This window comes from Hippocampus comes, unplaced genomic scaffold (assembly GCF_001891065.2).
Source record: "Hippocampus comes isolate QL1 unplaced genomic scaffold, H_comes_QL1_v1.1 scaffold187, whole genome shotgun sequence".
In the NCBI taxonomy this organism is placed as follows: domain Eukaryota; kingdom Metazoa; phylum Chordata; class Actinopteri; order Syngnathiformes; family Syngnathidae; genus Hippocampus; species Hippocampus comes.
Window position 1 is genome coordinate 821,593 of NW_017828852.1, and position 12,979 is coordinate 834,571.

Sequence of the window (12,979 nt, forward strand, 5' to 3'; positions counted from 1 at the left end):
AAAAAGAAATATGGACCATCTTTATGGACCAACTTACAACAAAGAATAGTTTTAGTAACTGGAACAGAAAAGATTTAACTCATTCACTCCCAAAGACGTTTTTAAACGTCTTTTCAGACTTAGTCTAGAATTGGCTGGTACTGAATGAGTTAAAGTGCATCTGAAATTCAAAAATAATATTAAATCCTTAATTTAACAATAAATATTTTTTGACTGACCATGTCAAACCATACGATACTGAAAAATAAAATTAGATAAAATCAATAACTAATAATGCATTCAAACTAATCACCAACATTATCTCAGGAGCACAATATTAAAAAAAATTTAACCAGCAAAACAAAAATATACAAAATAATTTGTTTATTTTTTTAATCAAAGATGATGCCTAGATTAATGGCTTCAATGAGCACGTTTTGCAATGCACAGCTTTTCGAAGCGAGGTTTGAAGCAGGACACAGCAACTCTCGGCTTCTGCTCAATGTGTAGCTAGGACCTGTATTTTAGTTTACTGAAGTAGCAGTCACAAAGCGGCATGATTGTTGACAATATTCGGCACGTTTTCGCTGAAAAAAACGAAAGCAGCTTATCAGCGTGATTGGGGTGTAATGTCTTTAAGTGACGCCTTAATTTATTTGGCTTCATGCTGTCCGCTACCAAAATTTTTAGACACAGTAAGCACATCGATCTTTCCTCGTCTGCCACCGCAGTCACATTGAAGCCAAGCGCTACATACGCCTCGTCATATTTCTTCTCTGAGAATGCTCCCTGCGCAAACGCTGCCAATGAGAGCACCACTACCCCCTAAAGCAGTGGAGGTGCAACTGCACGTTATTTTAGGACAGTAAAAAAATAAAAAAAGCATGCTCCCCGAGGTCAAACGTGCCCCCCTTGACGGAGCCTCACGCCCCACTATTTGAGAAACACCGGTTTAAGGTCAATACGTTTTCCAAAATTCATCTGTGTGATCTCTTTCTTTGCAAATATCGCATTTTATAACGTGGAAACAAGCGACCATTAATATGAAGCAGCCAAGGTATGTTCAAATTTGTTTTTAGAACTAAATTTTGCTGCTGTGGCTTTAAATCAGGTAATTGTTTTTTTCAGAAAATTACAGAATATAATGTATCATCTCCAGTGAAAATCATTTCCATAGCTCATACTGAACCCAAATTTATGCCATTAAGTCATTATTACAGCTCCACGGGAATTGGGATGGTTGTAATAATGTTGTCTATGGGGGTAACTAAGTTCAAGCCTTCATTCCCTGGCAGCAGAGGCCCTGTGACTGACGCAAATACTCATAGCTGGTAGTTTGTGTCCAAACAGTACATATCACAATGTTACTGATGGACATGATCATGTTTTAAGTCTTGAGTATGAATAAATTCTCTTTTTCCCGATGTTAGTAGGCAGACAACAAAAAGCCGCTAGTCAGCATATAGCGGACGGTGGTTTTCTCTCCTACCATGAGATTGGCGCTCAGCCTAGTGTATCCCAAGCTCATCTCCTTTACCTCAGGCACCAGGGGCTGGAGAAGAGAGTAGGAGGATGGTGCTGTAGTGCTGGAGGAGGAGATGTGTTTGGAGGAGGTTGAGCTCCTCATACTTGACTGGCTGCTCTGGGATGACACAGTGCTGGCTCGGCCCTGTTTGCAAAAAAAAAAAAAAAAACAGTGTGAATAGTTATCCATTATCAGAAAAAATATCATGAAATGAAAACCACGAACAAGTCCCGAATATGTTTTCCCTACCTGGTGAGAATCAGGGACAGATTGGCTCACGCCACCACTCTGGCCTCCCTGGGACATAGGGGAAACGCAGTGAGAGGGCAGAGGTTCCTGTTGACTGTGTCCTCCGTGCTGCGATTGCAGTATGGAGGAGGCATTGTTCTGCTGTTGTTGCCGCTGCTGCTGACGGCGAGGTGTGGTAGAGAAATTTGAACGACGACTGCCAGACTGAATGGGAGGAGGGACGAAAGCAGAGAGAGGGATTGAGTGATAAGAAATGTGATCAAGCATCCCCCCCCCCCCCAAGCCACCCCCTTATCATGGAGTTTGTGTATATCAAGGATCCTATTTGTTTATTTATTTTATTGGGACAGCGCACATTAATCAACAAGAATAAACCGTGTAAATGCACCGTACTTAGCATCAATGCTAGTTTTCAGCCGTAGTCCTAAGGCAGGTTTCTAGAATAGCACAGTGAGACACATAAATCTTTAAAACCACAATGGCAGAAATAAGAACCAAGTAAGTAAGACATAAAACAGACAATACAAGCAGTTGCAGTACTCAATTACAAGACAATAGAGCAGGGCAGACAAATCCCTTACAGCTACAAATTTGCTGGCCAGAAGCCCAATGGAACAGGCTGGAGTCTGGAAACAGTGTTTAATGGGTGCATGTCTGATGTATTTTTAGTCAATGTTTTTTTTGTTTGTTTGTTTTTTTGAAAAGTGGATTCTCATTACAGCGGCCCGGTGATCCAGTGGTTAGCGCGTAGACCTCACAGTGCAGAGGTATTGGGTTCAATCCCAGCTTCGGCCTCCCTGTGTGGAGTTTGCATGTTCTTTCCGGGCCTGCGTGGGTTTTCTTTGGGTACTCCGGTTTCCTCACACATTCCAAAAACATGCATGAGAGGCTGATTGAACACTCCAAATTGTCCCTAGGTGTGAGTGTGAGCGCGGATGGTTGTTCGTCTCTGTGTGCCCTGTGATTGGCTGACAACCGGTTCAGGGTGTCCCCCGCCTACTGCCTGAAGACAGCTGGGATAGGCTCCAGCACGGCCCGTGACCCTTGTGACTATAAGCGGATCGGAAAATGGATGGATGGATTGTTATCACAGTCTCTAATGTGCATTGACAGCTTATTCCAGGATTGTGGTACTCTTAGGGAGGTGACCATTTGACCAAATTTTTTCTACGTCTTGTTATATTTCCTAGTCGCCAACTTATATGGGGATTGGTGAGGGACCAGACGAAGCATGACCGAAAATTCCCCCTATGATGTGCACCATCTTTGGAAGGCACCAATTAACTTCCTCAGGCTCCTCATCACGTCACAGAAAGCCGTCCCCTTTCTGCCAGATTGGACGCCGTTTTGCCAGTTTTCCATGGGCCTCTACTGTGAAGTTCCTGCAGAAGTTCTTTAGTATGGTTAACTTCTATAACAGCTGTTAGTGCACCCATTTTCCGCTGCCCTGGTCACCCTCACGACAGATGCATCAGACTACGCAGTGGCAGCAGTGTGTGAGTAGTGGGTGGGTGGAGCCTGGCAACCACTGGCTTTCTTCACCATTGAGCTCCATAACGAGAGGAAGTACAGCTCCTTTGACCGAGAGCTCCCGGGCCTCCTCGTCACCACCTTACACTTGCGATTCCCGTTAGAGGAGCACTAGTTCACCGCCCTCATGGACTAAATCTCACTGACATTTGCCAAGGTAAAAACCTCAATGCCATGGTTTGGTCGACAGCATCGTTAGCTCGCCGCCATTTCTGAGTCGATGACAGACATCTAGCAGGGGCCTGGCAAGGACAATTCCAGTATGTTGCACACTGTCTCTCCTGGTGGGTCGGCGGGGCCGTTTAGCTGGGGCGTGATTGCACTCCATGGACGGTGACTGACAGACTGCGTCTGGAAAACCTCATGTTTGGTGACGCCAATGACATACTTTTCTGTGATGTTTCCAACAGCCGACCACACCCCACAGTGGTGTCTGGCTGCCACAGTGCCGCATTTTTGACACCATTCACAGCCTTTTCCACCCGGGTGTGAAGTTTATCTGACAGGATCGCAGGAGAGACGTCAGGACGTGAGCTTGCTCCTGCATGGCATGCCAGCGCCGAGGTTCAGCGCCATACTAGAGCCTCGTTGGCTCGGTTTCTAATGCTGGAGAGACGTTTTGATCATGTATATGCGGACCTGTTTGGGCCACTGCCTTCTTCCTGTGGTATCACTCATCTCCTCACTAAGGATGTAATAATAATGGCAATATCCTGATATTAAAATTCCCACAATACTAGAAGCAGCACCTCTGTTAAAAAGACAAGATTCTTTTCCATTTGTGTAGTTCCAGCACCCTCTGACCGGGGTCCACAGTTCACGTGAGAGCTCTGGACAGCAGTCGCTAAAGGTCTGGGGGTGAAGAGTCACTCACTGCACTGCTGCATGCCGCACGCAAGGCAACGGGCTCTGTGACAGGTTGTATCGTTCTATAAAGCTGCACTGAGGGGCCGGTCCCATGGACAGTAACTGGGCTGACCTTCTCCCGTGGGTTATGTTGGGTCTCCTATCATATCCAGACCTCATCTGCTGAGCTGGTATACGGCCAGCCACTGCATGTGCCTGGGGAATTACTCCTAGATGGCCTTGCCCCCTGGTCTGTTGCCTCTCATCGTGCTATATCCCAAGCTCAACTTTTATATGATCCACCATACCCCATTATAATTTACTTCAAGAGCTCTGGTATGTTCAAGCGCCAACTTTTGTGCACAATTTTTTGCACAATGCCAATTTAAAATGATGGGATGCAGAAAAAAAACATTCATCGATTCTTAAAATAATCAGTTGCAGCAGGAAAATGAATATATGTGTGTGTCTTTTTCATTTCGACACCCTCATATTCAACACCAATATGGCATGTTCTTCCAATACCGTGCAGCCCTGGTGAGCTTGCTAGTGAAAAATGGACCGTCTTGACAACATCGGTACTTTTGGAGCGGTAGAGAAGAACACACGCCAATCAGAGACACGTGCCTTTGAGAACATGCGACTTACCATACCCACCTGCAAGAAGAATATAATTTATTCAAGAACACATATTGGCTTTTAACACCCGGACGAACGTCTGACGTCAAGTTGAATTGTTTTGGAGACATCACTTAAACAACTATGATTTCTGAACACCATCTTACACAGACCCACCTGGCTGGGTGTTGCAGCACTACAACGGTGTTGAGCCAGCTCTAGCATTGTCCTGTAACTCTTGGAGCAGGAAGGGCAGTCAAATCGGTTCGGCCCATCATCATGGATCCTCTGGTGGTTCCGGAGATACCGTGCCAAACGAAAGGCCTTCCCACAACGATCACACATGTAGCGCTTCTGACCATGGATTCGCATATGGTTACGCAAAGACATGTAGTTGGTGTAGGGCTTGCTGCAAAAGTCGCATCTGTATTGTATAAAGAGAAAAAAAACATGTTTAATGTTAAAGAGATGATTACAAGAGTATTGGTCAGTCTCACACATATTGAATTATTGGTGATTATTTCTCCATGTAAACAGCAAAATGACAATGATTTGAAAGATCTGACCCGTGTTGGCAGAGTACACCGAAAGCTTCAGGCAAGTTAAATTCAAGACTTTTCAATTCCATTTAAAACTGAAACTAAGTAAATTCTCAATATTGTTTCTGTCCCATGCTGTCCAAAGTTGCTTGTGTCCATAAATGACATGCAACTGCTAGAAAGAGTCCTGATTATATACAGTATAATCTCTATTTTGTTGATTCTGCTATTGTGATTGCATGAGTCATTCGGTAAATTAGTTTTTTAAGAATGTTCATTTATTTTGAGATTTGAGTATACAGTATTTACAATCATAACATCCTAATGATGTATTAACATTAAAAAAAAACTTTTAGAAACTGATTTCAGACATTTTAATGCCAATTGAGGCCTGGTTTTTAGATTCATGGATTCATTGTCTGTTAAGATTCTGCAGGAACCCTGAGACGAGGACAAATGTCAACCCACACTTCATATACTTCAAATGTTCGAAGTTGGCTCAAAAATACAAGATGACTACTTTTCAAACCGTTTTATTCACTGATGGATGGCATGTGACTTTGGAGTTCTGAATGGTAGTTTTGGATGGCCAACATGTCCCAAAAAGGCTGCGAAATCGAAATGTTGTTGTACATGGGCGGCACACCTCCGACAGCGATCAGACAGACACACGCTCAAATATACGATGGGAGCCGGAACAAAGCAAAATACACAAGACATGGACAAAGTGAGGTTTCCCCCCTCCTTCCCATACATGGGGATTTTTCTTTTCGGGACAGATTTATTCAAATTAAGGCCACTTATATGAAATTTGTTGAGAATATACATTCTGTAATTCTCCTTCATATATCGACATCCTACCAGTTTACCTACTTTTTGCAATATCATATGTCGTCATGTCCCAACCTGCAGTCGTAAAAAACAGTGTTGATGTTGTGTACCTATTTTTGCAAATCTATCTGCCTTCTTGTTTTCAGCTGTGAGGCTTGGTGGGTGGGTTGGGTATTTATTTTCCACTGCTCATTATCCATTCCATAAACTAAAAGCGGCGAATAAAGTAGTGAAAATTTGAATTTTGTCTATTTCACATTTTGTCAATTTCACATTTCAAAAAAACTAACAAAGTTTAAAGCAGGATCTTCTTCATAATTCCATAAATAATTTTGACTCGCTACCTGAAGTCTCCAGTCTTGTGAGTGAGCTTGTGGTTGAGCAAGGAGCTGGCATGTTTGTAGGCGCAGTTACACAAGTCACAGACATATGGCCTCTCATCTGAATCCATGTCATCCGATGCGGATGTTGCTGGTACTGGCGCTCTGGATTCTAAGGAGAGACTGGAACTGGACAGAGAGGCTGAAGAGAGACTGGAGCTTGAGAGCGCAGCTGACGATGAAGGGAGCTGATCACACCAGTTGATGGTTGAACTCGACTGTCACAAAAGATTGAAATTGTTTAAGTGACTACAGTGTTTCCCCAACCTTTAAGATAATGAATCCGATTTTACATTACATAAATCTCACGGCACAACAACAAGGAGGAAAAAAAAAAGGCACAAAAATTATATGTTGAAATAATGATCTCATCTCAGTGGGCGCTTTGCTCCGCCACATCATATCCATTGTGGATACGACAGTTTATTATGTTTGGGTTTGGCAATCTACAAGAGCCATGTAACTCATAGTCTCAAGTAGACAGTCAAGGATGAGCCCCGAGGCTCGAAAACAAACTTTTCGCACTGGTGTAAGCCACTTAGGTTTCAGACCAAAAAATGAATATTTAGCAAAAATGTAGAATTCCAGATATTATTGATGGTGTTTAACAAATCAGGACAAAGCACCCACTTTACAAGAGAGCAAAAGCAGTGGATTGGACATTAAAGCAACGTGAAGCGAATAATATAAAAATGATATTCCGAGCTTAAACCCTTACTTGTAATAATGGCATCAAGCCTGCCACCTATTGACATTACCAGATTGTTGCATTCTTCATTTGAATTTTTTCCCAGGGCTTTACTGCAGCCTCATGAATCAGTTCTTGTTTTTTGTTTTTTTTCTGGAGATTGAGTCCTTCAGTCTCCACTTCAGGAGGGAAAATGCATGCTCTGTCTGTCATGTCAAACTCATTTTTGTCGCGGGCCACATTGTATTTACGGTTACCCTAGACTGTGAATTTTGTGAAACCGCATAAATGTTTAACCACCTCCACATATTACATACGCACCGAACAACAAATAGAAAAATAACTAGTTTTGACATCAGAAGTCAATAACAATGGATTGTTCAAACATTGTAATTATTACATTACATATGGCAATTTAGATTTTTGGGTTCAGACTTTAGCAAGCATCATGGATGTCGACATGCTTGAATTGCTTCTGGGGGCCACATAAAATGATATGGCGCGTCAGATCGAGCCCTGGGCTATAACTTTTGACACCTGTGCTCTATTGGATTGGACTGTGACTCACTTAGCCAGTCTTATGCTACGTTCACACTGGACGCATTTTTAAGCATTAAGCGCAGGGGTGCCCATTACGTCGATCGCGATCGACCAGTAGATTGAGCACTGGTCCCATGTCGATCCGAGGGATGTAGAGGGGAAAAAAACCAACATTTGTGTCTCTGTGCATTTTAGTAATATATTTTTTGTGTTAATGCACACTGCACCCTAATCATTCTATTAATCTCACTTTCACAAAAAGTATTTTAAAAAGAAAATAAAATAAAGCAGGTCATCTTTAACCAACGGTGACATGTGACTACGTCATGGGAAGTTGTTAGCGCTCAGCAGTCTGCAGTTGCAGCTTGTGATCAGAGTTGTTGCGCTATATCTTTTATCGTTATCATTATTCTCATTCAGAGTTTGTTTTGTACAATTCACCGAGGGGGCGGGCAAAGAATGGGAATCTGGAGGGCCGAGCAAGGCATTTTAAAAACGGTACGCGTGAGCTACAATCGTGAACATGCTGCCTAAGTGCGTCGCATGCCTCCACGTCAGGCTGTTCCTTATCATGGCATGTGTGTGTACGTGCATGGGTGCGTATGCGCGCGTGCGCGGTAACGGGTCGATCGCGGGAGGTTGGTTGATCGAAAAGTAGATCTTCGGTCAAAAAAGTTTTGGCACCCCTGCATTAGTGTAATATAGAGTCAATGCAACCAGCACGCTGTGACGTGGTATGAGGGCAGGCGATGGGAAAGACAAATAATGCGTCATGGATCAGAAGAACAAGCGAAACACCTGCCATTGTACTATTTGCAGAACATTATTACATCGAAAGTCCATCCATCCATTATCTGATCCACTTAACCACACAAAGGTCGCAGTCGTGCAGTCAGCTGTCTTCGGGCAGCAAGCGGGGTCCACCCTGAACTGGGTGATTATATTTGCAGCACACCGTGTGGGCGTGACCGTGGCCAAGACAGGCCCGGATTGGTGCGTTTGTTCTGTGGTCAAGCATTATTTTAAAATATTGTTTTATTTTATAAATACAATACGTTCATACAACAAATTTGTTTGGAGGCGAAACTAAGCAGAAACCGTAAGTGCATTAGTTACTATATTAAAAAAATGGGAATGCCAGTCGTATTTTTCTTTCGAATCATCCGTTGAATAGCGTATTACCAAGCTGACGTGTGATGTAGTTGGTCATTTGATCTAAATGGTAATTGCTATGAACAATATTATGAAACAGTCTTAGTAATTCTATGATTTACTAGTTGTAGACATGGTAACTTTATGGATAAAACATTCTACACAAGGTGTACTAATACTAATGTTAACTATCGGCAGCCCTACGGATGACGTGTGGTAGATTCTTTGGTCAGATTGATCGTCGATTACACGGAGCATCGTCTTAGGGTTGCAAAGAAGACGTCAAGCCATATCAATACTATAAGTCGATACTGTATATTCCTCATTCAATTCCTCTTACATGCTTTTGTATTAATAAAGGGGGTGAGTAGCGATTGATATTATGTTTATTTACATAAATAGTACACACACATAATCATGTTAACAGAGTCTGCTTTACTTGTGGCCCATGGTATATAGCCAGATTTTGTGGTCTGCTGTATTCATGATGCCATATGAGTATGATAAAAGTGTTAAACAACATATTTTGATCCATTTATTTTATTGAATAAACCTGGAGTACCCAGCAGCTGATCTAATTATGTTCATTGTTAATGCATAGTTTTCAAACATTTACACTTTAAATATTATACTTTTGAGTATCAGAATTCTTGATTATGCATAGCAGTCAAAATGGATAAATGCATTCCCATGATGAACATTTTCAAAACCCCAAATTTGTTACAGTGGTTTCCCAATGGGTAATCTAACGGAACCGGAAAACTGTTTCTGTTCATTTCTGAAATCCTCAGGCCTGCCATAGTATCATCAAAAGGTTCAGAGAATCTTGAGAAATCACTGCATGTAAGCGTCAAGGCCGAAAACTAACACTGAATGCCCGTGACCTTTGATCCCTAAGGCGACAGTGCATCAAAAAAACGAATTTGTCAAGGATATCAGCACATGGGCTGAGGAACATTTCAATGTCAGTAAATACAGCTCAGCGCTACATCCGTAAATGCAACTCATCACTCTACTATGCAAAGCAAAAACCATTTATCAATAACACCCAGAAATGCCACCGTCAGAAATGCACAAGCTCATCTAAGATGGATTGATGCAAAGTGGAAATGTGTTCTGTGGTCTGACAAGTCCATATTTCAAATTGTTTTGGGAAATTATGGACGTTGTGTCCTTCAGGCCAAAGAGGAAAAGAATCATCGGGCTGTTATGGATAGAAAGTTGAAAAGCCAGCATCTGTGATAGTATGGGGCTGTGTTGGTGACAATGGCATGGGTAACTTACATATCTGTGAAGTCACCGTTAATGCTGAAAGGCCCATACGGGTTTTGGAGAAATGTATGTTGCAATCCAAGCAATGTCTTTTTCACGGACTCCCCTGCTTATTTCAGCAAGACAAATGCCAAACCACATTCTGCACGTGTTAGGACAGTGTGGTGTGGTAGTAAAAGAGTGTAGGTACTCGACTGACCTGCCTGCCGTCCAGACATGTCTCCCATTGAAAACATGTGGTGCATTATGATGCGTAAAATATGACAATGGAGACCGCAGACTGTTAAACAGCTGAAGGTGCACATCAAGCAAGGATGGGAAAGAATTCCACCAATAAAGCTAAAATAATTTGTGTCCTCAGTTCCCAAACATTTATGGAATGTTAAAAGAAAAGGTGGTGTAAGACAGCTGTCAACATGACCATGTACCAGCCTTTTGGAACATATTTAAACCAGAAAATTCAAAGTTAATGATTATTTATTTGTTCAAAACAATCAATTGTATCAGTTTTAATATTAAATATCTTGTTTTTGTCGTGTATTCAATTAAATATAGGTTCAACATAATTTGCGTGCCAACTGCATTGGAATTGTATTATGAAATTTGTTGAGAAGGTAATTCTATGGAGCTGTCATTCAAAACAAAGCAAATGTTAGTTTTTACAAGCAATGGTTAGCTGAGCAACGCAAGTTGTGCAAGAAATTGATCGGAATGTCACTATATTACATACATCCTCTAGACATTTTATTTTGTTTAAATAATAAAATAAAACCATCGCACATCACAAATGAAAACAATCAATGGCAATCACTGGTAACAAAAACACACGTATGACAATGATTAATGCCCTTATAACTTCATGAAATGCATTTGCATCACATAATGCATTTTAGGAACCAAAAAGAAAATGCATGAAGTTATTTTTTACAGCTGGCCCCTGCTGTTTGGGGGGAATTGGGACCAGGCTGCCCATCAATCGCAAAAATCCACATAACTGATGCCCATTGAAATGCATTGGGGGGAAACAAATACTATTTTGTGTATTATTATTATTTTAATTAATCGGTCATTTGTGTTTTTTTTTTCTGCCAAAAATCAGCATCACCCTCAAAAAATTCCTATCCGTTGTGCCCTATATAAATACACACGCACGCACGCGCACTTTAAAACAATTTGAGTAGATTACTGGGTGGGTTGGGGAAATACCCCAGATCCCACAACTACGAACTGCAGCCTGGCATGACAAAATGCTTTTTGAGAGTCCCCAGTAGGATTCCTTCCGCTCTTGTTTCCGGTTGGTCAAGCATCGTTTTGTTTCTTTGAGATCACAATGTTGCAGTCAATGCTCATGCAAGCTTCAACCAAAATCATTCTGATTCCAGCTAACGGTCCAGGGCAAACTTTCCCATTTACTTAACTCTCTCACAAACAAAAATGTATAGTTCGTGCGCCACCTTGTTTAGCTCTGACTCCACAGCTACCAACAAGGTCCGTCTTAAATGTTAGCAATAGCTTGTATCGATGATTTTCCACAACATTCGCCAGTCACTACGTTATTCCGGACCAGGCGCAGTATATATTTACTTGGTACGGAAGATGCACTTTACGTGATGCGAGTTGTCTCCGTCTTGGAAACACGACCCACACGAGATTAAACCACTAAACATTGATTGGAGCAAATACTCAAATAGGCCACAAGCCGTTCCGGTGCCTTAGCAAAAGGCTGAAGAAGATGCCCACACAAACTACAACGTATAGTTTGACAGATTGACGTGAGACTCACACGTGACAAATATATTTCAATATTAGTACTACCGAGAAAGAGATGTATTTGTTTCCTGTTATAAAAAAAAATAATCTGATTCGTTCGCCAAAATTTTAGGCAGTGAGCATTCTTACGTCGTGTGGATCCTTTTTCCAGAATAATTGGGAGCAATGGCCAAAAGATTCTGTCGGTGTCACATAATTCACTCCATTTCTGTCAGGAAAATCTCCATGTGAGCTGCCGGTATTAGTCCTAGCATACATCGTTGCTTATGAGGTCCTTTGTATTTTATAAATAATAATCCAAGCCGCTTTGTCAGGATCTTCTGTAAAGAAAAATATTTCTTCTCTGAAATAAGCGTTTTGGCGGTGGACAAGTGGAGGAATACGGTTCACTACTGCCTTCTGTTGGACTGGAGTATAATAAAACGAATTTAGAAACTAGATTTCAAATGCAATCCAGATTGCGCCTTGAGTAACAATTTGTAAGCAGAAAAAATATTACTCTTTTAATTTCCTTCGTCACAGTATTTTGAAAATACACACTGATAATTTGCCCTCATCGTACATTCATGCAACAGCAGAAAAATAAGCAATAATACCTTACGGTACTGTTGAGATGGGGCTGTAATAACAAAGCAGCTCGGTTAAAAAGAAACCTATTTGGGTTGTTTTTGACCAAATATAAAAAAATAACCCAAATTGGTTTCTTTTTAACCGAGCTGCTTTGTTATTACAGCCCCATCTCAACAGTGCGGTACTTAAAGTTTACCAAGCTGGACGGTTTGTCCCATTAAATACAAACCCATTGATCCATTTAACCCAACAGGTGAGAATTACTTTCCAAAAATCTTATTTCAAATTAACTGCAGTTATGGGATGTTTCAAGTTCCGTGTTTTTTTTAAATATATATACCGTCCCCCAGTGGCGGACCCTGAGGGCCAGCAAGGCCTTCTCTGCTGGCCTAAACATTCTCAGAAAAGTAAATTTACTTTTATGTATTTTATGTTATTTTATAATTTATGTTATTTTATTTTCATAAATATGTAAACAAAATTATTCTCT

The 12,979-nt window shown here is 41.4% G+C and overlaps 1 protein-coding gene across 2 annotated transcripts in view; it reads right to left on the bottom strand.

The window, feature by feature from the left end:
* Positions 1 to 12,276, bottom strand: part of LOC109508607 (zinc finger protein 835-like) — a 15,512-nt gene extending 3,236 nt beyond the window's left edge. Inside the window, exons 1-5 of one of the 2 annotated variants that reach the window (XM_019858643.1) lie at positions 12,049 to 12,276; positions 6,462 to 6,715; positions 4,925 to 5,171; positions 1,754 to 1,957; positions 1,517 to 1,648 (exon numbers count right to left, since the gene is read on the bottom strand). In XM_019858643.1, coding sequence (XP_019714202.1) covers positions 1,517 to 1,648; positions 1,754 to 1,957; positions 4,925 to 5,171; positions 6,462 to 6,715; positions 12,049 to 12,177 — 966 coding nt within the window. In that variant the 5' untranslated portion in view covers positions 12,178 to 12,276. Of the gene's footprint in view, positions 1 to 1,468; positions 1,649 to 1,753; positions 1,958 to 4,924; positions 5,172 to 6,461; positions 6,716 to 12,048 lie in introns of both variants that reach the window. The other variant, XM_019858642.1, reaches the window with a different exon arrangement.
* Positions 12,277 to 12,979: the final 703 nt, after the last annotated feature.